Source organism: Pomacea canaliculata, linkage group LG13 (assembly GCF_003073045.1).
Source record: "Pomacea canaliculata isolate SZHN2017 linkage group LG13, ASM307304v1, whole genome shotgun sequence".
NCBI classification, from domain to species: Eukaryota; Metazoa; Mollusca; class Gastropoda; order Architaenioglossa; family Ampullariidae; genus Pomacea; species Pomacea canaliculata.
The window spans coordinates 17,036,296-17,062,109 of record NC_037602.1 but is presented as its reverse complement, the minus strand read 5'-3'; the positions used below and the strand labels follow the sequence as shown (position 1 = coordinate 17,062,109).

General features: G+C 43.4%; 1 protein-coding gene across 1 annotated transcript; it reads left to right on the top strand.

Moving 5' to 3' along the window:
- Positions 1 to 4,177: 4,177 nt before the first annotated feature.
- LOC112554492 (SKI family transcriptional corepressor 1-like) lies at positions 4,178 to 25,374 on the top strand. Its single transcript, XM_025222274.1, has 10 exons — positions 4,178 to 4,474; positions 18,141 to 18,686; positions 19,568 to 19,874; positions 20,537 to 21,320; positions 21,778 to 21,848; positions 22,124 to 22,180; positions 22,584 to 22,658; positions 22,941 to 23,015; positions 23,249 to 23,314; positions 23,572 to 25,374. Exons 2-10 carry the CDS (start codon positions 18,156 to 18,158, stop codon positions 23,658 to 23,660), a joined length of 2,055 nt encoding a protein of 684 aa, XP_025078059.1. The 5' UTR covers positions 4,178 to 4,474; positions 18,141 to 18,155; the 3' UTR covers positions 23,661 to 25,374.
- Positions 25,375 to 25,814: the final 440 nt, after the last annotated feature.

The following is a 25,814-nucleotide window of genomic DNA, read 5'->3' as shown; positions in this document are numbered from 1 at the left end:
GTTACACGGACTGTTACAAGGCTACACTGGCGGGAGCGGGTGCGAGGGTGGGGTAGGGTCCCACTGCAATATGCATGTGCAGCCACCGGTCGCGCATCCTCTTGCTGGCGATGAAGACGAGCGGCGCGCCGACCGCGACCAGGGACTGTCCGCTGCCCTCCAACACAAGGGCCGCCATTGTGCCGCCAAGAGTAAGATTTATGCCCCTTGCGACCTGCCGTCAGTGTCCCATTCAAGAGAACCTCGTGCTAATCAATGCTGGTATGATTGAACGGCGGCGGACATCATAAAAAGGGCGGCATCTTGCCAGGAATTGTCGTCTTTTCTTTGGGCAGCTTGTTTCTTTGGGTGGGCTGGGGGTAGGGGTGGGGTGGAGAAGGTCGCATACAGCAGAGCAGGGTAGTTGGGAGGAGGGTCTGATGATGCCGGTTCGCTAGCCAGCAATCTCTTCTGTGGAAAGAAGATCCTGGGCGTAACACTTAAAACTTTATAATTTGACCGTGGACATAACAGTCCAGAATTTCCCAGTTGGAATAAAATCATACAATCTCAACAACACAGTATTGTGACATACATACATCATTTCGTAGATAATTTTTAACATATCTATACAGTGTTTACGGTGGGATCACAGGAACACCCGTATAGCATTGTAATTTATTGTCCGCCTCGTTTAATGAAGTTAATGGTTCGACATCAGACATACCAACACCAACCCTGTTCAAGATGGCAGCTGCATAACGACTGCAACAGCTGCAGGAGCAATGGCTCAAAAAGGATCTGACATAGCAACACCATCGGGTGTGTAAACAAAGACACTGATTACATAAGTCTCTCAGGGACTTTGCTGACAATAAACAAGACCAGCATTTGAGACCACGAGCCTGAGGAAATTATCAGGGTCAATGGCATGAATGAATTAACGAATAAAATTCTGCATAACAAATAAATCAGTTATGTCTTAAATCTTACAAATAACTTTCAAGTTTGATTTCTTTTCCTCTTTACTTGATTCTTTATCCTCCTCCAATGTCTCCAAACATAAATAATCCAAGACTGGTGAGACAACCAAGCAATTCATATTTAGTTAACAAGCCTTTGCCAGTATTTTAGTATACTTGTCCACTTGTCTCTATATGCCTGAATTTTGTGCTTTGTGGGTGGGTGACTGGGTGACTGGGTGGGTGATGAAGACGTGCGTCTGGAAGAGTCGTTCTTCTGCACATGCGTTAGGGTGTCTGTATGCTCAGTATTAGTATAGTTCCGTTCCTGTTCGTGACATTTGATACTACCCTCCAAACTAAACAAACAAGGTAAAACTAACAACAATCCCATACGCGAAAATCATCCAGATGACTGCAGGATGTCCCTCTCCTCCCTCCCACCTCTGCATTTCCTGTTCCGGTCCCACCGGACATCACGGTTATTGGCCAGTAGTTTGATTTAAAAAAAGTTTGCCCGTGGGTCACTTCCGCTAGAAAATTATATTGTTTGCTGCATTTCAAAAGCAACTTTTCCCACAAAGAGAAAAAGATCTGTACCACAGTGTCTGTCTGCCTGTCTGTCTGCCTGCCTGCCTGCCTGTCTGTCTGTCTGTCTGTCTGTCTGTCTGTCTGTCTGTCTGTCTGTCTGTCTGTCTGTCTGAGAAGGTGTAGGGAGCATGGGATGTCTGTACGCACATCGGATTTTGAAACGTGGGAGTTTTAGATTGAATGGTAATTAATTTTTTTCTCCTTGCTTTTTCATTTTCAAATTTTCCTCATACGTTGTTCAAATCCTCCACTCTAGACATGTAAAAGCTTTTCATTCTTCCTTTATTCTTCCTTTCTTGCTTTCATGTTTACTTTATTCTTTTCTCCCTCTCTCCCTTCTTTCTTTCTTCCTTCGTTTCTTTTTTTTCCTTTTCCTTTCTTCATTTTCTCGTTTTTAGTTATTTCCTTTCTTCCTTTATTTTTTTCCTGCTTTTTTCTTTATTATCTCTCTTGTTTTTCTCTATTTCTTCATTTCTTCCCTTCTTCGTTTTTTTCTTCATTTCTCGCTGTCTTTCCTCCATACTTTTTTAATTCCTTTCTTTCTTCCCGCCTTCCTATTCCCTTTATCTTATCTATATCTCTTTTTTCTTTTTTTTCTGGAAGACTCAAGCATAACCCCAGTCTAGACCGCATCTGGAACCTGTGTTGTTTGTTTTATCATCCCTGGTTAATCTCTCCATTGGCTTTAGTTCATTTGTCATCTCTTAGTTGAGCTTTGTTTAAATTTCTCCTCTCTTCAATTTTTCAATTTGGTGATTTATTGCTTGGCTGAGCCAAGTATCGAGAAATGCTTCAATCCATACCAAGATTAAATGTTTGTCTACAAATTATGTCAGCAATGTTTGCTAGAATGCGATGCCTGCCAAAGATTTCAATCAACAAAATTTGTCTGTAGTATGTTGACAAGGTTTTATCTTACATCCGGGTCAAACCTGCAAGTCCTGGATGCTTCTCTCTAATTATGTTAGCATCGTCGACAATCTTTATTATTTTTATTGTGCGGGTATCAAAGGATTTAGTGCCGGCTTAGTGTAAACAGGTAAAAACAAAGGACTTTTATCTACAATGTTTTTAACAAGCTTTGTTCGGGAAAGTTCTGCGGCTTGTGGTAACCGCGGCTACCTGTTATTAGTGGCTGTTGTAAAGTTGTGCGTTTGGATGTAACTTAGAAACACACACACAAACACACAAACACATAAACACACACACACACGTGACCGTCTGAGATGACAATAACCACTTAATATAAGATCGTTGTTATCAAGCTGCTGGCTTCTGCAGGCAGAAAGATAAAGGATAAAGATCAGAGTCCTTTATAGACTTTGTTAATGTATATGTAAGAGATAGCGAAAGTAAGTGGTCCACCTTGCCTAAGATCATAACTCCCTTTCTCTGCCACCCCGATAAATCAAAAAATCCATTTTCTTCTAGACAGGTGTTGGGTGGCAGACGGCAGGGGTAGGTTTTAATCTACAGTTCCGAGCTACCTTCGAACCAGACACCTTCTGCTCCACAGGAGGGAATGCTAGGTGAGATTGTTCACTTATTGAGTTCGTGTGACTAAACCTTCTTTCTACCCCGATATTCCACAGGTCTGGCTACGCACTTCCCATCCAACCCATGTCCGCATGCAAGCACACACACACACACACGCACACGTGCATATAAAGTACCCTGTCGGAGGCTGGAGTCTGGGAGGTGCAGCCCTAGCGGTAATCACAGAGGGGCGGGACTGCCCGTGTCCTTGATTGCACCGGACGTATCTCCCTCTCGAGCGTGTGATCTGCGGGCCGCGAGGACGCTTGATTAGCGCGCGCTGACAGACGCCTGCTTGCAGATCAAAGGACAGGTCGCCGACACAGCCCTAACGAGATCTAAGACCTCACAACCCAAACCTTGAGCCGCTTGCTGCAGCTGATCCTCCATCCACACGGGTTGGATCGACGACTCTTCTGGGTTGGAGGTGTGGGGGGAGGAGGTCGTGGACGAGGGAGGAAACGTTCAGGGATAGGCTCAGCAGACACAAAATGTCTTCTCGCTACAAGATTTACTCCTCGGTTCCGCCCGCGTTTTGTCCCTGACTTTAGTTAGCCTCATCTCGCCGCATTGAGCAAGTCGCTGGCTTCTTCTCCATTATCCACCCCGTCTCTCTCTTCCCCTCGTCACGAGGCTTTGGAGGGTTTAGCCAATCGCAAGACGCCATCGCCCAGCAAGCCCCGCCCACCAGCCTCGCGCGGCGCTCGTGTGGACTGTAACTGTCGCCCGGGCCCCGCCGCCTGATTGGAGGCGTCAACGTTAATCGCCATAGGCTGGTGTAAACACGGTCGCGCCGTGACCCGTGCCACATGTGCGCGCGCGCAAGATCGCGGCAGGCGTTATTAATTATGAATATTACATTTATAGGCGCAAGTGGTTGGCACGGGGGCGAGGAAGCAGCTGTCGGAGGAAAGGGACATTCACGTGCTGGCCGCCTGCATGGCGAAGGGAGTTTACTGATCAGTCTGCCTGCAGGCTGCAGCATCGGCATGTTTCCTCTGGAACTGGTGGCGTCGTCTGCTGCGTGGGACACACGACTGTGATCGCTACGGTCATTGAACACAACATCAGCTGATATACATATTTTTTTCTTCTTTTTTTTTCCTCCCAATCACGTTTTTTTTTAAGAAAAATATTTTTCCAATGACTGCATTTGGGTGTGAAGCTTTAATGTCTGCCAATGCTGCTGTTATTGTTGTTAAGGTTTTATAACATTTCAAGTTAATTCAACTGTGGTGAATATTTTTCGGGGGACTGTTTCGTGTGAGTTTTTTTGATGGCCGTGGTGGTGGTCAGAGACACGATCTGGTGAAGGATCCAGTGACAAAGCTCCGCATCTGCTGACGAGGATCCCGAACTGCTCACCTGTCAACATCTCAGCGAGCAGCCCAAGCGAAGCAACGCAGGTAAGCACTCATATCATCTGTCCTTCCAGTCCGTCACTCTTCTCTCTCTCTCTCCCCTCCAACACTGCTCAGCTCCTCCTCCTATTCCGTCTCTTTGAAAAAAAAAATCGATAAGTGTTTATCGAAGAAAATGTAATCACTCTAAATGGATTTCAAGCAATTAATGGAATTATTCGTAAGGTTTATGGTGATACGATGTTCGTGCATAAAATAAGCACACGGCAGGTGAGAATCTCGATGAGGACGGATGACATTTCACTGTTCAAAATTTATGACTTCACATCCGGTGTTTTCAATATTTTCATCATGCTATTTTCTCACCTGCTGAAACCGAGCCCTGACAGGTGTGACATTTGGAGCACTTAACTTCTGGATCTCTTGTCGCCCTCAAAATAATAAACATCTGTCCATCCCAAAACTATCTGTTTGGCTATCTGTTGAGGTAGACATCGACAATACTTTAATTATTTTTTTAACTTGTCGAGAACTGAACGCAATCCAACGCCTTACTCCAGGTATAGTCTCTAGATATCGTATTTCAATCAAATACAGAATTGCAGAAGAGGAGATGGTAATGGAAGATGGTTAGAGGAGGCGAAAAAAAATTTTTTTTTTTATTTTATTTTCTTTCTTTGAGGAGTTGCTGCGTTAGTTGTTGATCGTTACTGTTGGTGACTGGTTGCTGCCTTTGAATTCTTCACGATTGGTTGCTTTTTTAGCTGGTCAAATCACCACTTACTTATCGGGTGCCTTGCGTATTTGTGAGTAATCCGAGTACTTGCTAGCTCCCCAGTGTGGCTAACAAGACGTTTATCCGGGTACAGTGCATACCTGGATTCATGCAACCGATTTCTGCCTAGTTGTCGGACTTTGTTAACGAAGTTTGGTTTACTAATGAGGTAAAATCAACTGTTAAATGTGTCTTACAGATCAGTTAAAGAGAGAAGTTTGTTATTATGTTTAATCAGCGAATAAAGGAAAACCCTCGAATAGGGGTTAAATTGCTGGCAGGATGACTGGAGGCGTGGTGGTCTTCCTTTACTTCTGTCTTGAACCTCGGCGCGCGAGTGTGTGTGTGTGAGAAAGAAAAATGAAGGTGAAAATCCTGTCTCAAGTCTGTCACTTATTACAAGGGCTCTCTACTGCTCGTTTCTTCACTCTTAAGGCCTGCGACATCCATCATGATGATGATGAGGATGATGAGGATGAGGATGACCACGACGAATTATTGAGAGGACTTATGAAGATACAATTATAGTCCGATCATAATTGTTTTGCCTGATTGTGATTAGAAGCTGTACAAATGAAATGCTGAGGTGACCGATGGTGTTTGTATCCCAATACCTTTCCTCGCCATTTAGTTCTAATCATTACTAAATCTTACATCCATTATCCCAAAGATATCTTACACATATTTGCAGCTCGCGTGCCTGTGTGTGTATGTGTGTGCAAGCTCACGCGCCTGCGGGCATCTCAGGAAAAGAAGATAAATGGGAACATGGGAAATAATGGATTAAAAGTCACTTCAGTTGATGATTTTCGCTAGCTCTCGGCCTTCATCACACAAATAGCTTAGCAATATCTCCGACGGACAGAAAGGTAGATTACAGCGAAACAACACTGCTGGGTATATCCCCTCCTGCCCACCACACAATCACCCACACACTCACTCAACTATACACACGAAAACCCACTCTGTCTCCATGCCTTTCCCCCTCTCTTTGTCTCTCCTTCTATCTCTTCTCTCTCTCCCCCCCCTTCCTCCTCGCCTCGCCCTCCGAACCTGTCTCAGGTGATAAATCGCCACTGTTCTCTCCAGGAATCCTTAATCTCATTTCACTTGGCATAGTTTAACCAATCTTCTCTCCGCTCTCGAGTTCTCTTCATCGATGTCAGTCAAAGTGCAGTTGATGGATGTAACCGGAGTAAACGAGGGTTGCTTAGCGAGCTGACAGCCTCCAGCAGTGATCACTTTCTTTTCATTTACTTGCAGGCCAAGGAACCCGCGATGCGATGCTCAAATTGTTTCTTTTTCGTTCCCATGGTAACTCAATTTGTTTTCGGTCATGGGTAACAGGAATTAATTTCTAACGATCGCCGCTCTCGTTGCTGTTTGTTCTCGCGTCTCTGAATTAACCAGAGTCTGGAACGTAGGAGGGAGGACGTACAGGTAATTAGAGCACGCACGCACGCACGCACGCACGCACGCACGCATACACTGAAGTGCTCTGTTAGGACTTTCTTTCTTTTTTTTTTTTTCTTTCTCACTTTCTTTGTATCTTGTAAGATTTCGTTCTCTTTACTGTCACAGTTATCGGTTTACCTTATTTGACTTTATCAGGAATAATGCTCAAAATTATAAGACAAATAAAAAAAGGAGAGCGAAGAAATTTGAAAAGAAAAAAAAGGAGATCAAACATTTTATACATTGTTTTAGCATGTATTGTCATTGTTTATCAACACAGGGCCTACAGGAAAATTAGAAGACCTTTTTTTCTGACAATGTCTGACATGGCGAGTCTGAAAATGCTTTGACCAGTCAATTCGAACTCGTGTTTGAAAAAAACCCACAAAAACCTATATTGCTTTAAGCGTGCCTCCAAACATTCAACAAATTGCCTTTTAAAAAGAGGGCAGCACAGAAGGAAATTACCTTGGCCTGAGATGTATAATAATGTATAGCTCACTTCATAATGACTTCTCCATTATTGTTTCAATAGTTGCATGGTTTCCAGGTCACCGCCTGTTGACAAATGATACGAGTCAGTGTCTATAAATAGATGATGAAGTTCCTACCTGTCCTACCTGATGCTTAGTAGGAGGGTTTCGACTCTGAGAGAAAGATTGACAAGGTTGTCCCACTTCTTTCAGCAATTTGCCGACATCAAAATGTACAACGATTTCACGGCCTATCGCACTTTGCCCTTTGGACTAAAATTTTTCCAATACAGCAGCAATCTCTGCAAGGTTCCATCCCCCCTTCTTCTTCTAAATAGACAAAGTCAAGGATGGTTGCCAAATGGAGAAAATTTTTTGAAGAAAACCTGTCTATAAACCCGCCGCCACGGACAGGTGTTTTAGTTTAAAACGAACTCCGAGCACTAAGCAGGTAGGCATGCCACTTAAAGACCCACCAGTGGCAGACATGAGGTTAAACTCCAAATTGTTGGCAGTGCTTTCAATAACGAACATTGTCTTGTGAAAGTTTCGGGAGAAGAAGCATACGAAGATTAATGTACTTTCCTCGAGGAGTCGTCGTCGTCGGTGGTCGTGCCCCGTGAAAGGAACGGTGTTAGTCACTCAGATTTGATGGAGTACATTGAAATTAACTATACCCAGTCTTGTGAAACCAGTGCTGCTCTGGGAAATTGAGTTAAGCGCTACACTTGCCGCACGAAATCACATTACTCCACAGTCCACACCCTCGCTAACATCTCTGACGACAGTTTCTGGAAACAGGAGGACGGATAGTCCATGGCCAAGCAGTAAGACACATGGCATCTGAACCTCAAGGCGCGCAGCTATGACACCCACGTGGCCAAGGACTTCGCCTCAGACCACCCAGCCATGGGGAACGGGTACCTGACTCCACAGACAGTTGTGGACATTGAAGCAACGAGATGGAGAGGAGATGGGCAACCCTCCTCACAAAAAGCTGAGTGTGGTCTGTAATACCTCACACGGCAACGAACGAAAGGTTGACGGGACTCCCTATAGGTGTCGACGAAAGTGTAAAGCGAATATCGGAAAGCGGGATAACTTGAGATAGTCTTTCCCTGATCTTTCCCCAGCTGGCTGCATCATTGAGTGAAAAGACTTAGTTTCCCTTTTACAAGGTTCCCACTTCCACTGAGAACTTTAAAAAAAAAATCATCATGTTTAATAATATATTTTAATTTATTTTTTAATGACCAGATGTAAGCTCAAAGCCTTTGTGCAGGTGGCACTAAAGACGACAAAACATGTAACACATGGAAAATGTACATAATGAGAAGAAACTCCAAAACATTCACTCCACCATCACCATCACCATCACTACAACTCCTTCCGTAGGGGCTGGTATCGACTATTGTGTCTATTTTCTCTCAAAGCCAAGGCTCACGAGGAACTCATTTTTGTTTGATCGAAAACGTCTTAAGGGCAATCCGGCAGCGGTTCCACTTGAATGATGTGTTGCTACGATGCCTGCTCGTGATGGCAGTTACACGATGACGTGGACGTCGGAGCGTCGTAGTGGTGACAGTAACGAAAGGGCGAGAAGGTTGAAAGCATGACTGAAAATTTATTGTTTGAACGGCTCTCGATTTTAGTACATGTATTATAATGAAGAAAACAGAAAGACGAGAAGAAGAGTAAGAATAAAAGGAGACGAAAAAAAAAATATAAAGAAAATCAAAAATTCAGGGAAGGGTGAGTGCTGGGGTCAGTAAGTTCGACTCAAGGGCAGAAAATCACCTGTTTATGATCTTTTTCTGTAAAACGTTCCTTTCTTCTTCCCCACAGCCCCTGCTAACACAGCTTAGAGATAATTAATTTATCAGGGGAAGTAAAAGGTAGCGAGGGATGGCGTTCCATTCTCTAGACACGATGGACCACTTACTGCTGACTTCCCCATTCAGATTACGGGACCCTGTCATTATAATACCTGTTAAACTGTCTTTCACAGGAAATATTGGACTTGCAGCTGCGCGGGTAGGTGTTGGGAAGAAAAGATTAACGCCCGGCCCTCAACAAACCGATTTGCACGATGCCAGCTCCTCAAATCTGTCACCCGCACAAATTTTCTTTCTTCATTTTTTGATTTTTTTGATGCCTCGAGCGATGTTCCGCCTCAACGTCAAGATGTCGCTAGTACCGGAACGCCATCGACGTGCCCTCCCTTTATTTCCATCCTCTACCCGTCCGCCGCCACCCGCCTACCCACCGAGCAAAGGTCTCGCGGTGCGCATGCGTGCACGCAGTACAGTTCCTGCGATTAGAGTACACACAACCTTGGCTCGGCTCGTGTACAGTGGAAGCAAGACCTCTCACTAAGAGAAATAATCGCATTTTAATCAGATCATCACGAGCGCCGGCAATTATGACAGAAGTGATGGAGGCTGTGGTAGCCGGGTGTGTGTGTGTGTGGATGGAGGGAGGGAGAGTAATTAATTTCTGTTCTGTCGATGCCTCAGCTTGCGAGGCAAATTTCTTGAACGTGTACAACCCGGTAGCGGAAGCAGCAAGCTAATTTCTCCAATTTCCCTCTTTCATCTAGCAGCCGTCCTGATTGTATTTGGTCACATGACGTTGGTTCCGGGCTCCGATTTCTTGCCGCGTGACTTATTTGCTGGATTGGAAGTGAGGTGACATCTCTGGAGATGAGATGTCTTTTTCCTTCCTTCGTTCCTTTTTGCGTTCGAATATTTTCCTGCTCCCGACAGTCGAACTGGAATGCTGAAGGTGTGCACGAGTATAGATTTTTGTGTGTGGAAAAATCACTGGATGAGTTAAGTGTCAGGTGTGCAAGGTGTTGCTGCTCGAGACTTCCCTGAGTCGTGTTCACTCTTCAAACAGCGACATCGCGGTGAAGACGTGAACCTCGTGAAGTCACCAGCGACCGCGATGGCTGCCACTTTATTTGAAGTCAAAAGAAGTAAAGAAAGGCTCATTCTGTTTAGTGATGTAAGTGTACTGAGGATTTTGATTAGGTGAAGCCCAAAGTTCGTTGGCAGGCAGCGATGGATAAGATTCTAACTTTCCCTCCGGCTGCAGACATGACGAGGCAAACGTCTTCACCCACCAGCTTCTGGATCCCTGGCATCAGGCTTACTTACTTGACTTTGGTTGGCATTGTATTGAAAACACTACTCCTGAAGACCTTTAGTGATAATTTGCTTTTTGGAAGAAGATGGCATCAGCTTTCTACGGTAGGGTGGAGTGGGGAGGAGTGGGGTGGATGTCGTGTGTACTACAGTCAAGAATATCGCCAGGTTGAGAGGCTGGCACGCAAAGAAGTCCTGATGGCTGTCTGTCTGGCTGGCTGCGTTTGATTGCCTCTTAAAAAAAAAAAAACCTGACCTCAAAGTCTGTTTCGATTGTTGCTAAGGTATGATAGTGGAGTGGCTGGCTGTTGTGGTCGTTGCTATGGTAACAATTAAAAAAAGTAAGTGGACCCCATTTGGAGGTAGGTGTGTTTTGGGAGTGGTGGAAGGGGAATTGCGGTGGGGGGGAGAGTTAGGTAAGCGGGGTGATGTCACGTGGGTACGTTTGCTACATGACTGTTAGACGAGAAGTCTGACACAGTTCGTGATGCAGTCACGTGACCAAGGGGTGGCTGGCATCGCAAGAAAATGTCACGCGTGTCTGTGCAGCTTCTGTCTGTGCACAAGAGATTGTTTCAGCCTCTCTCTCTCACACACACACATCAGCAGAGTTTATTTCGCGAATTGTCGTGTGCCATGCAGAGGTCAGGTCTGGCTGACGCCACTGATTATTCAGGATCAGTTCTTTTATCATGCAGGAACTTTCTTTCTATGCGTTTGTGTCTCAACTACGCATTGGAGCTAGGTTATTAAAAAACGAGGGTAATTTGGTTTTATTAAATAAAAGACATTGGCGGAGAGGTGGTGTAAAGATTGTGTATGTGCGTGCTTGCGCGCGCGTGTGTGTGTATGTGAGAGAGATAGAGAAAGAGAATAATATCAATCAATCATTAACCGTTTTTCTCTTGTGCTTTGATTAAGTTATACTGTCACTGTCATTTTTCTTCTTCCACCTAGAATAAAATTATAGTAGGGGCGCTACTAAAAACATAACCTTATAACTTCACCCACTTTGTCGATTAAAAAACCGGTTTTGAAATGATTTTGTATTTTTGTGTATTTTATCACATCTATCTTGTTATATATTACACCTCTTTTGCGTTTTCTTGAAATATACCATTGGGTTTTTTGTTGTTGTTGGTTTTTGTTGTTGTTGTTGTTTTTTTTTTTTATTACCTCCGTTAATTTTTTAATAAGCTATTTATCATTTTAAAATGTTTTACAGTGTTTGTTTTTGCTAGCCAAAACAGGGTGCTTAGTATCCACAAAAGTAAACTTTCGCTGACTAAAATAACTCAAGGCTCTCTTGGGGGGAAAAAACCCCGAAAAACACACAAAAACCTCTCAGCAAGACCACTTCAACTTATATCTAAAAAGCCAAAGCAGCATTTATGTACCCGGCCACTTAAGGCTTAAAAAAAGTGAAAGGATGAGAATTTTGGACTGTGAATGTGGCTCAGAGGAACTGACCACAGAGTGAATTCTTCAGACCTGTCTAATCCAGAAGCAATGGGCATCTGGCTAGTGACCTAGAGTACCAAGGGTCAAACGTCATCCACGATCAGTTACTGCGGTGACACTGCGGCGAACAGTGTTATAGTTTCCGACTATGCTTCAGCTTCTCTTCTGCTTCTGGAATGACGGTGGAAACGTACTTCCGGCGTTAATTCAGGCTTAGAAGAAGAGAGAACGAAAGTAGGGGTGGGGTGGTAGCAAAAGGACTCGGTAGAAAGAAACACAGAGATGTGCAAGAACTGTGAATCACGCAATCCTTTCCCCCAACACAGTTCTCTTCACGACCAAAAACAAAAGCTCAATTGAAAGTGGTTAGACACAGACACGGAGCCTATAAGGCTAACCCTCCACAAAAAAAAGTCATCTCTCTTTGCTTTCACCGCCTCTCGCTCCAGCAGCGCCATCTGGTGGGGGTCTGTCACAGCGCGTGTCGACCTTTTCGCTCTTGTCGTCAGCAGATTGCGCGCGCACCGTACGCTATGAATGCTGGTCTGGCTTAATCACAGCATCTCTTTGTCTTCCGGCCATGCTGAAATTATCACCCCCTCCCCAACCGTTTTCTCCCCCCCTCCACACAACCCCACCCAGCCCCACCCGCCTCCCATCCCCGCTCTTGGAGCGATCGCCCTTGTCGGGGCGTCTGGAACATATGGCATCGTCGCCACTCGGGTACGGGCTTTTCAAAACAAGGGATACAACACCCTGGGTATGGCCGCCCCTGTGACACAAAACCCTCTTGTTTCTGTCTCTCCTTCGGTCGGCGCGCCACTCATCGATCTCGTCTGCTGACGAACTTGTCGCCACTACCAGCTGAGCTAGCGAGGACTGCCTTTCCACGGAGAAGAACTTCATGATGCGAGGTTTGCATGATGGTCTAACATGCACGGACACACACACAATACACACACACACACACACACAAATACACACACACACACACAAAACACATACACACAAATGTGAGAAGAAGAAATTTAATATTTTTCAATAAAAATTCAAAAACACAAATACAGACTGACAACATTTTATCTATAATATTCACAGTCACATATCACAAAACAAAGCCCGCCCTCTATATTTATTATTTAAACAACTTTTAGCAGCTTTTTCTCTCCTGGCCTGAAGGTGAAAATCTCCATAAAATAAACCTAATCATTCAAGGTGTTAAAAATTTTGAAACCATCTTCCGGCGATTCCCTGGATGCCATGCTCCGCAACACATCCTCCTCACCCACATCTCCACCTCCCATTTTTTTCCTCCCCAGCTATCAGGGATTGGCTACACTTTTGGCGGGGAGCCTTCTGTTTTCAGCAGTTAATTAATGCTGACATTAAGGTTATGGTGTCATTCAACACGGAGGTTAACAGCTGCGCATGCCGAGTGTCAGGTGACGTTTTGATGAAGGAGAAAATAAACATTAAGAGGAATATTTTTGTTTTTATTTATTTTAATAGCGATCACTTGAAATTGGCCGTTTTCGAAATGAGCCGCAAGTGGATATAGTTTCGTAGGAATGTCAGGAGGAGATGGAGGAGGTAGACTGGTAGAAGATGGATCACTGATTGAAGACACACAACGGGAATAAAAGAAAAGAAAAGTAAAAGCCAATGAACAAAAGAAAGAAATGAATAAAAAAATTAAGATAAAATAAACGAGCAAACGGATAAATAAATGAATTATAAGAAAAAGATATGGGAAGAAAAGGAAACAAGAGAACTTTGAACACATTAATAAGCGAAGAAAAATTTGCATGCACAAACAGTCTGGCACAAGAATATCCTTTCTTCCTTTGTTTTATTCCTCTGTTCATCTGCATGCCTGGGTGCCTCCTAAGGAAAGCAGTCAAGCTGGCAAGCAAGAACAACACACCAACACGCCACCCGACCTACAGACAGACTGCCAGACACATGTACAGCTCAGTTTTCAGTCCCCTGTCCCCTGCTGCCAATGTTAAATTAATGAGACATTAAAGCTCCCTACTTCAGCCCTGAGCTGGAGGACACGACGAGCTTCTAATTATCTTGCATAATATGGACACGTGACAACATCTTAATCTGTTTGAACAGCTCAAACAGAATGGGCCAGTTAATTAAGGATGCAGGTCATGGCCTTTACATGCAGGGCATCAACTGCATCTCTCTCTCTCTCTTCATCTTTCTCTGTCTCCCTCCCCCTCTTCGCAGCTCGTCTCCCTCCATCACCTTCCATGATACATGTGGAATGGAATTTCATTAATCCAGATGCTATCCTAATAGTCTATTTACGATTTCTTGTTTAGACACTTTACTGTTCTTTCCTTATTAATAAATGTCATCAGAGACAATTTAAACCTGGAATGATTCCAGCGGCTCCTTTTTGCTGGTCTTTCATCAAGAAATATCCTCCGGGAAACACGATCCTCATGTCAAAGAGGATTTTTTTTTCTTTAGTTACTATGCAGCAAAACAATTGCATTTTCTCCATTTCCACACCCGCCACATACCCACAATTGCATCTTGTACATGTGATCTGAAAACACACCTCTACCTGGAGTAGTGCAAGTCCTTGCTCACCCCAACCTTTCCACTTATTGCTACTTTCCTACTCGTCTTCCTCCGCACAATCTCGATACTCTCAGGTTTTGTTACTTGATTCCTCTTTTGTGTTTTTTTTACTTGTCTTCTATTTGTCGTCAGTACTGTTGTTTATTCTTCCTTCCCTTGAGTGCTGTCCCTGTTGTCAATGTCTCATTCTTGTTTGAAGCATGGCCATTACGAGAGTGAGTATGCGCTATACAATAATAATAATATTATTATATTATTATTATATATTACAAACGTAACCGATAACCCAGTGATGCATTTCTTCTCTCTCTCTCTCTCTCGCACACACAATTTTTTTATACTAACACTTTTTATTATCCTTTTCACGTAAATAATTAAACAAATTTTTCTCATGAGAAAAGATTCTCTTCTATTGTATATACACTAAAAAATTTCACACATGATTTCTACGTTGGCTTCAGACGAAGAAATGTCAAGTTTGTGGTGAGATGTCGAGGGATCTCAACCTTAGCTTGGGATTAAATGATCTCACCTTCTTCGCATTTGCAAATCTCTTTTTTGAGTTTGGAACATACAATCGACTGGCGAGCTAGATGTGTCTAATATGAACGTGATATCGCGACCGGTAAAAACAAAACAACACAAACAAACAAAAAATTGCTGATATTACTGATTTGGACAGAATCTTAGCAAATAATTGCTTTAAGTTCTACTCTTGTACTTCATCTTTATGTTGTTCAGTGTGCCTACCGTCCACTGTCTGATGTTGTTCATTCATTACTGGTCATTAACAGCGCCCATTATTCATTACATTATTATTATTAAGCTAATTAACACGACCATTTACATGTCGAGATAAGATGCTGAACTATGTTCAGCTCATATGTGGAGTGAGTGGTTTACAGTTCATGTAGAGCATTTGACGAAAAGATTAAAATGTTGTTAGAATACCATTCGAAAATTCCTCAGATGTAGTTTTAGTGATTCCAAAGTAGGTGTGTCATGTGTCAGAACTCTCAAAAGGAACCTGTCAGTGTCATCCTCACATCATTCAACAATTAGTTTTTATAAACCGCTGTTTTTGGTTGTCGTTTATCGAAAAGAAAAAAAAAACCAAAATATAGTTACTACTGATAAATATAATAAGTTAATGAATGAAAATAAATACATGATGAGTTGGATTAATAAATTAACTAAAACAAAGTGCAGAACTCAGAAGGATACACTGTGAAAGCAGTTCTTACTCCGAGGGAGACATGTTGTGTTGAATGTTATGTAAAGCCAGTTTCGGAAGTTCCATCCTCATCCCACCCGGCCTCTTCATCATCACACGCACCCTATCGGGAAGGTTGCAGACAGAAAAGCACAGGGCGGGTCAAATAGAAAACTGACCGGACGTGTTCAGATTTGAGGGCTTGACGATCTCTCTCGAAAGATTAACCGTTTCGCTTGTAATTTATTTGTGCGTAACGGTGATGTGGGGTGGTGATGCGGACAAAGTCGGGTGGGTGAATTCTGGCGGGTACTCGATACGGTTTCGGTATCGATACTTTTTTCTTTTCTTTCTTTTATTTACTTTTTCTTTTTTTTTTTTGTTGAGATAACCACTTAACAACCGGCACTGGGCAAGAATCTGCCGTGCTTGGCGATGGCGACTGATGACTGCAAGTCGATGGCAGCTCCAGCAGCTGCGCGAGCAGACGTCGCCGCCAGGGTGCGCGCAATGCCTTGATGGTCGAGATTCCAGGGGCACGAACCTGTGTTCCGGCAAAGATCAGTTTTGAATGAGAGACACTAATTGGCGAGCTAGTCCCGGGCTTGCAGTCTGTTTTCATCACTTGACACAACTATCTTCCCATCACAACTTGTTAAGACATGGCATCGTCCACATCTTTTAGTTAATATACTGAGGATAAAAAGACAACAACAACGACAGGAAGGAGGGAGATAAGAACAATATTTGTCTGATTGTCGAATGAGGTTATTATATCAGTTTATTTTATGAATAAACAAGACTGACCAACCGCACTAATTAAAACTTAGAAAGAGCGGGGATAAAAAATTGCAGCAGCTAATAATGGATGGAAAAAGACGCAAAATAACTAATACTTGATGAAATCTGAAAAAGTAAACAAAGAAATACATGAGTAAATAAACCTGTTGGTTGATCTCTCGGTCGAGCACTTGTTTGACAGTCAGAAATGCGAGTTGTACGCACGCGATGCACGTGTGTTGGCGGTGCAAGCAAGTGCTGACAAGCGGTGCATGCCGGATCGATGCCAGGCGCGCGCGCCCCTGCACGCAGTAAATGCCGCGGCTGAAAAACGAGGAAAATTGTTTTTTCGTATTTACACTAAGGTGTAAATCTGCAGTCTTTCTCTGGCAAATTATCGCCTGGCACACGGCATCGACCGTGTCAATGGGTGTGTCCCTGTGTAAAGCGCGTTTCTCTTCACTCACCATCCTCTGCTTTCCACTTCAGCTCCCCTACCCCACCGCCCCTCCTCCCATCCATCCTTCCCACGCGCCCACCCTTCATCTTTTCTTCGCCTTTTATGGTTTGAAAAAAAAGGTGGTAAGGATTTTTATTCCTTACATTTGACGTTGTCAAGGCTGGAGAATACTTTTCTTTCTTTCTTCGTCACGTGACGCATGCCGGTCATATTTGCCATGTAAATAAATAATGTGACCCGTGACAATATGTAAAATATTTACCTCTCTCTCTCTCTTCCTTTAATCATTTCTTCCATAATTAGACGAGCGGAATTGGTTTTGCTGAGAGTGAAGACCTGGCAGGTGTGTTCATCAATGGACTCACCACGTGACAGATGAGCGTACACAAATGTCTCGCCATCAATGGAGTCGTCTAAAGATGTTTGCCTCGGCCATGGCGTGTACAGTCTCATGTCAATGGGCTCATTGAACGATATGTTTGACTTGCTCATGACAGACAGTATGGTTGATATCGCGGCTCTGCATCTACTCCATGCTCGACCGATATTTTCGAGAAAATTCTATTTCGGTGCTCGACCACTTCGCTCGACACTCGACCATCGAGCTAAAACCTACATGAGACCTCATGCTTACCCGTGACTCTTCGAGGTGAATGAAACAAAGAGTCCTTTGCACATTAAGAACAAACAAACAAAACAATCCAAACTTATTGCCAAGTATGAGAGTGGCATAAACTTGTCATAATTAGCCATTCATGTATGACATCCATTTTGTATGGCATTATAAAATCGACATTATCGGCAATACTGAAACATTAAGAGGCCTTTAAAACAGCTGATGTAGCGAAAGAAGTAAAACGTGTCACAAAATAAAATTGTTAGTTTTAAATTTATAGCACTGTAATGATAAAATTTTATTTTTCAATTTAAAAAATTAAAAATAAACCCCTCTTTTTATATATCCCTTGTTATAAAATACTTTGAATAATCCAACGTAGTTAGCTTTTGGTGAGTGCTGTAAATAATTAAATAAGTCTACATTATTTTTGATTAGGGGTGGGGGATCATCGACACTCGACCAGCCTTCCAGAGCGGATCATGGTCGAGTGCCGAGGTACCACTGTATATATAGTACAGTCATCAATGGAATCATCCAATGATACATTCGAGTTAGACAGTTAACCACCTGATAGTCTTCAACACAGCCACCAGCCAGATTTAGATACACAGGAAGCTAGGAAGTCTGGCCCGAATAATAAAATTGTGGACAATATTTACAATTATGTTCGAGTCCATTAAAGATGTTTCCACACAGCGAGAACACAACTGATGATAAATGTTCTTCAACAGCGATAGCCCAACGACATGGACGCCTCCGGGGGCCCTCGGGGTGCCCAAGATCCAGCAGTTCTTCCTCAACATTACGACCATGCCCTGCAATCCCCACCAACACCCTCGCAACGGACCGAGAGCCCCCGGTCCCCCGAGGACTGGAGTCTGGGTGACGGCGCCGATGGACGGCGCTCTGCCGGGTTGACCCCGCCGGCCACCGCGTGTCCGACCGGTCGCCAGAACCAGGTGTCGACTGTGAACCTCCACGGCGTGCCCATCGTCTCCCTCAACATCGACAACAAGGAACGACTGTGCCTGGCTCAGATCTCCAACACCTTGCTGAAGGACTACAGCTACAACGAGATCCACAACCGCCGCGTGGCGCTGGGCATCACGTGCGTGCAGTGCACCCCGGTGCAGCTAGAGATTCTGCGGAGGGCAGGCGCCATGCCTGTCTCCTCCCGCCGCTGTGGCATGATCACCAAGCGCGAGGCCGAACGTCTCGTCAAGTCCTTCCTCGAGGACTCGGAACCTCCCAAACTTCCCGAGGGCTTCGCTTTCCAGGTAACTCACTTCTTTTGAAGTTACTTTTGTTGTTTTGGTTGTTTGTTTGTTTGTTTGTTTGTTTGTTTTTAACTTTTTGTTTTTACTTTTGTTTTGTTATTGTTTTTTTTGTTTTGTTTTGTTTTTTTTGTTTTTTTTATGTTGTTATTTGTTGTTGTTCTTGTTCTATCGTTGATTTTCCAACTCCAATGGCTTTCCACTTACTGGTAAGCTGGCAGATCTTCGGTATTTATCAAATACTCGGATAACTCGCGTCTGATGTATGGATAATATCTGGATATTCAGACAACCAGAATAAACATTCACGAAAAGGAGAATATTCATCGATACATACCCAGCTACACACATGCATAAACCTTCACATTCTGCACCATGGTGTGCAAGTTCTGCACCACGGTAGACACATGTAATGTTCCCCACAGGCCGCCTGTGTGAAGGGCTATGGATCAGCAGTGATGCACTTCAATGTTTGCGAATATTGACTGTGACATGCAAGATGAGGAAGCGGGAGCGAGTGAGGCAATGGGCGGGCTGACCTTTCTTCCATATTTCACGAAATTAGACCGCACTCCCCTTGTTGGAGGAAAAGAATTCAGTCCACAGACCGCACCGTTCACCATTACGATTTAGAAGACGACACAGCATCGTTAGAGGAACCTGAACAGTTTGTATTTGAGTTTGAGTAATTTGCTCAATCGATTAGGAAATATAGATACTAGCATGAGAAAAAAAATTCGATTATAGCCTTTGTAAAGATGGATTTGTAGTTTCAAGTTATCTACTACATTTAATCGTTGTCTTGTTCTAACTGTATGGAAGATTAAGTTAAAAATAAATTTACTTAGAGGCGCTTTCAATTTGCATTCTTTTTTTTCCTGAAGGTGTACCACGAGTGCGGATGGGGTTGTCATGGATATTTCGAGCCTGCCCGCTACAACAGCTCCCGCGCCAAGTGCATCAAGTGCGGCTTCTGCAGCGTGTACTTCTCCCCCAACAAGTTCATCTTCCACTTCCACCGCACGGCGGAGGCCAAGTACCACCATCCTGATGCCGCCAACTTCAACTCGTGGCGACGACATCTCAAGCTCGCTGCCTCCGACATGGAGAACGAAGTTCACCTTTGGGAAGATGTCAAAGCCATGTTCAATGGCGGGACAAGAAAGAGGATATTCTCCACCTCCAGATCCAGTGAGACATGATGCTTTTCTTTTTATTGCTTCAACTTTCACGAAAGGGTACAGCCCACCCCTTTCATATATTATATTCACTGTGAATTTATTATTATTATTATTATTATTATTATTATTATTATTATTATTATTATTATTATTTATATTGAAAGCACGCCATGTTAAGAAACTGTTCAGTAACATCAAAACTCATAATCACAACTTATATTAAATACAATAATAACCTGAAACACTTTTGATAGTGAAGATGATAATGAAGATTGTATTACATGCGCGATGGAAATGCATTCATCCAGAATAATGTATTGTATTCAGAACAGTGCATTAATACAAGATAAATTATTATCATGACCAATGAAAGATTATAGAATATACAATCAGCTGTTACATTTATGATGAATTCATACAAGGATAAAGAATTACAGGAGGATACAAAATTACTAGGAGGATAAAAATTATTATAAGATGACGAATTACGGAATAAATTATCACACAATGAATAAATGATTACATGCAGGATAGGATATTGCATTTGGGACTTGTTGTCATATTCATGATGCATTACATACAGAATAAATAATTACTTCCAGGATAAATTATTTAGCTCCATTGTCCAAGCTAAGCGAGCGATTCCAGATGGTGTTTATGTCTGTTCTGAAGGGCTCCCTTGTGGACTGTCTGCAGGTTCCAGCTGCCCTCGATCGGAGCCACCCATGACTGCCGACTTGAACAAGAAGTCCAGCAAGGTGAACAGCAGCAGCAACAGTGGCGAGATGCAGGTGACCAACAAACACCCGTTCTCCAATCACTTCTCACCCTACCCGTGGTACGGGCCGGGTCCGAAGCCATCCTACCCGTTCGTCTCAGTCAACACCTCGCAGTCCCTGTGCTTCGGGTTTCCTCCCTCTGCCGCCGCGGGGGGCAAGGACGGGGTGGTGGCAGCAGCAGAGCACCCACCCATCCTTAAAGGGGGAGTAGCCCCCATGTCTGCTCCCTGGCTGGGACGCACCCCACTGCCTTTCTCGAACCTGGACGCTTTCTGGGACAAGGCGTTTGGACTCCCTCGCCCTCTGGGACCAGGCCTCAGAAGTATGTATCCTCCCTCGATCGCCAAGGCTCCCAGCGAAGGACCGCTCAACGAGTGTCTGGGAGGAGGTATTGAGGGGAGGGGCGAGCCCGGGGAGAGGTCCTCCTCGGACGACGGTGTCAGCGAACGAAAGCGGCCGCGGAAGGATTCGTTCAGCATGAATGCCCCAAACGGACATCATGTCCCTCACTATCGGCAGGGATCCGTTCTGAGCGACAGGCTGTCCGCGTTCAGACCAGTCGGACGCAGCACCGCCACCCCCACGAGGACGACCACAGCATGTACGTCGACGAGGACGACGAGGACGATGAAGAGGAAGAAAGAGTCGTCGACGAGGAGGACAACGAGGAGATCGATGTGACTGACGACGACTGCTGCACCGCCGAGGATCTGAGCCAGAAGGACTCGCCGGAAGGACGGGGCAGGAGCGGCGATCGCCGAAGCAGCTTCGAGGAAGGAGATGACAAACTGCGCGAGGACCAGGTGATAGAGGAGAAGGGAGCTGAGGAAGGAACGAGGAGCTGGCCCAACGCCGACAACCACGTCGTCACTGCGGCTGCGACAGAGACGGCCGACGAAAACACCAACGTGGACGACCACACGGAGGATCCCAAACCCGAATGTGTGGACGTCCCCAAGGACTCGACGTCTGCGGAAACGTGGAGCGAGGTGGGTGCAAGGTCTATTGCTAGAGAGACTTGAATACTATTCAATTTATTTACTTTTATTTTGTTTGTACAAAGAATCAGAAAAGAAACCGAAAATGAAACCAAAATGTTCGTTACAGGAAACAGAAACGAAATCCAGGGTAAATGAGCCTGAAGAGATCGACCTTGCGCGACAATGGAATACCCGGCACGGCAGCCGACGATTCCGGCATGTCAGGTAGAGTGGTTGATCTACGAATTGGCATTTCCCACGAACTGCTAACTGGAGATGAAACTGTCCACCCGTGTACCTTTTTCATTCTTCTTTCTCTCTCCCACCAATCTCTCGATAATGTGAAGGGTTTTGAAGACAATGACAGGGTTAGTTAGTCGTTTCCTGAATAAGCAGCTTTAAGGCTTTTAATTATAACACTTCTTTCTTTTTTTATAACCTGGATGTTTAGCTCTGGTTGAATTTTCAGTAAACTAATATTTGAAACGAAACCTTTACAGATGAATCCGAGGGAGACGCTGAGAATGAGGACAATCCGTTACTTGCCATGTCCAAAGGTGAGGCTTTGTCTTGGATGTGTGAAACACACTAGCAGAGAAAATACCTTTCAGCAAAATGTCCACCCGTTTGTTGTTGCCTTTATTACTCGCAGAGACGTACATGTGTTCGTTTGTTCGTTTGTTGTTCTGTTGGCTGTTTGGATGGTGCAGTTGGGAAGGGGCAATTCCCCAAAGCGTTAAATCTTTTCACCCTACCTCATGGTCTTATTTCCAAGCAGTTATCACAGGAAAGAAAGATTGGTCACCCATGGGAAATGATATCTTCAACAAAACCTTAGATAGTCGTTAAGAAAATTGTTTCAAGATAAATCATGCAAGCTAGAGGTCATGTTATAGATCTTGCTGAAACTACCACCAAAGAAAACTTTGCTAACTGGAAATGTTCATTTTATTTTTCCAGAAGAACTGTGTCATTCTCTAAAGAAAGAACTTTGTTACCGGAAGAGAAGAGAGAAGGAAGTCAGTCTGTTAAAAGGTGAGAGGAAAAAATTCATGATGAACGAATACAGAAAGAAAACAAAAATCTTTGAAGATGATCTACCAATAACTGGAATACGAGCAGAAGAAAAAAAATAATTTAACTAAAACTCCAAACTAAGTGGTTACTGCCTGGGATGCACCTGGAAGAGAATTAATGGATAGAAATAAGCAAGGGGAGAGAGAGAGAGTTAATTATGTACAAGTTTTCAATGAAAAGGTAGTTTAGGAACAGCGAAGGGCTTCTTGAGGACAAGTCTGCTGTTGTATCTTTTTTCAGAAACCTTTCAAGAGGAAGTGAGCCGAGAAAAAGCCTTCAGGGATCAGATGGCCAGGCAGCTGGAAGTGCTAAGAGGTTGGCGGGATTTTTTTCTTATTCCTTTCTTCTTACCAATTTTTTTATTCTCCCCCTCTCCCTCTCTCTCTTCCTCTCTTTCTCTCTCGCTTCTCCATGCCAGTAATTTATTCACGAATTATAACTTTCTGTTTTTCAGAATAACCACGTTTAAACTTCGATTAGATGAACTGTTAATAAGTCGTTTGGTTCTGTCATGCCCCTAATGATTTCAAAAACTCACATTTCCACAGAAACTCTGACCAGCGAGCTAGAGCAAGAAAGAAAGGTTCGCTTCTCCCTTCAACAAAAGCTAAAGGGTATGTTTTTTGTCTATCCTGTGATTTTCTTTAATTATTTCTTTGTAAAATCCTCGACCGTTAGGGATTTGTAAGTTATTACTCACCTACTCCTCGTGAGCCGATATCACTTTCCTTAAAGTTTCTTAGAATTTTATAATAATTTTATAATATCCAAACATACAAACCTAAATGAAAAAACTCATTTATATACATTTATACAGACAAACATACATGAATGAAAAACCGATGCTGATGCTGATGATGATGTTTTGCAGAGGCCCATGATGCTCTGCACAGCTTCTCGTGCAGTATGCTGACCGCGGCACGTGACTGCGGGTTCAAGGACACGATGCTACCCCGATGAAGAGGGTTAAAGACAATATACACTTTACAATTTTTAAAAATCAGTTCATGCAAAGATATAATTATCATGTAATGAGACGTCGGCAAAAAAGGTTCAACCTCGGGTGTAGCCGAGACAACGCGTTGATTTATTGTTTGGGATGACTTTTGGGTTATTTTTAGTTCGAATGGTTATTTTTAGCTCGAATGGGAGATCGTTGGTTTGATCGACTAATAATGAAGATCAACAGATTATTAACGATTACCTGTGTGGGTCTTCGTCAAGAAGAAAAAAAGAGTGTCTTCTCGGAAAGATGAAAGATTATGAAAAGACAGCAGACGAATGTCAAGGGGCACAGACAGACAGACAGACAGACAGACAGACAGACAGACAGACAGACAGACAGACAGACAGACAGACAGACAGACAGACAGACAGACAGACAGACAGACAGACAGACAGACAAACAGGGATGGAGGAAGGGGGCAAAAGGCACAGAAATAGATATTGTTGTTGTCGTTGTTGGTAATGATGGTGATGTCACACTGTGGAGGCAGTGTTTGAAACGAAGGGAATGATTATTCTGATAGTTGTGTTAGTGAGTGTAAATATTTAGATAAATATAATCACATATAGGCGTTTGATGCGTTTTGATGAGCTTTACGCATGAAATACCGCTTTTACAGTTGTAAACATGAGGTACATGCTGTAAATCTGGTTGTCATCACAGAGAGATGAATGTGTATGTGTGTGTGTGTGTGCGTGTGTGCGTGCGCGCTTTTTTTATGAGTTTGTAAATGAAACAAGGTTGAGAGAATGACGAGGGAAAGAAAGAGTAAAGGAACGACTCAAATAAAGAATGAAGGAACGAAAGATTGAGAGAAGAATGTTTATATTTTACTTTGCAACAATGATGTGACTCAAGAAAATGAAAAAGACGATTGTGACTGGCATGGACTCGGCGACCCTTTGAATGATTTCCGCAACTTTTGTTCCGACCGCAGCCCTGTCACCCCCTGTACCAATTCTTCCACGCGCCAAAAGTAGGACTGTTGGGACTGTCCTCCCTCGAACCGATCCACATCTTTTTTATAAAATGGTCTGCCAGGATTTTGATCTCCAGTTTTGCATTTTTTAAAAAAAACAACCCATTGATTTACCATTTTCCTGACTTGTTTGATGTTTGTTGTACGTCTAGGTGAAATACTTATGTGTTTACTCAGTCAGGGAACCGGTTTTATTTAAGATGATGATGGTGATGAAACGGAAGGACAGAATGTTGGGGACGATGATGATTTTTGTCATTTTTGCCAAAAACAAGAGGCATTGAGAACATTTGTGTACCCCACCGCCGTGACCATGCACTCTCTGACACCAACATCTTGTCAACACTTTCACATTCTTCGTTGCTCACCTCAGGGTAACTTTCTTAACCCGACCTCCGTGACCCCAGGCGGAGGATTGCTGTATAACCATTTCGTCCAAGATTTTTTTTTTGAAGTTCTAAACACTTTAAGTACTTTTAGTTGTATACACCTTGGCTTGAGCTTTAATATTTTGATGCCAACTAGCACAGCGACATATTTCCTGCCCATTTGCTGAACGATGAACTATTCCAGATGACATGTGATTCCTTTGCAGTTTCTTATGCGCATTTATATATAAATACATCTACGTTTGTTTTTATCCTGTGAATATAAAATCTGTTGACAAATAAAGCTTATTAAGTCCAGCAGACACACTGGCTTTGGTCTTCCTGATGTCAGTACCTTGAGCGCTATACGAATGATTAGAGACGGCTTCATTCAAATGCGTCTTACAAAATCATTCACCTTCATTTAAATCATAACAATTTATACAAATACATGTACTCTCTTTCTCTCTGCTTCTCTCTATACATAAATAGCACACACACACACACACGAGGAATCCTGAGTACCCTGAGATTTTATTCTGCTGCATGATGATGATGTATTCCTTTTCCTAGTACAGTCCCCCAACTTCCCGCGAATTTGTTTAAAGCAGAAATAAATAAAATGGCATAATTTATCAGTTGACATCTATGTTCGGAAATGTAATAAAAGTGATATGCAGGCTACAGCTGTTTTTCCTTTTAATATGTTAATTAGGAAACAAGGATGTTGACGATGTTGTTGAGTTGGTTTCCTCTGAGTC

Excerpts from the sequence above, each read along its gene's own strand:
- LOC112554492 (XM_025222274.1), top strand. The coding sequence starts at position 18,156 with ATGGACGCCTCCGGGGGCCCTCGGGGTGCCCAAGATCCAGCAGTTCTT. Across the intron at positions 19,875-20,536 it reads ATTCTCCACCTCCAGATCCA|GGCTCCCTTGTGGACTGTCT; the intron begins GTGAGACATGAT and ends TCTGTTCTGAAG. Across the intron at positions 23,315-23,571 it reads CCTTCAACAAAAGCTAAAGG|AGGCCCATGATGCTCTGCAC; the intron begins GTATGTTTTTTG and ends GATGTTTTGCAG.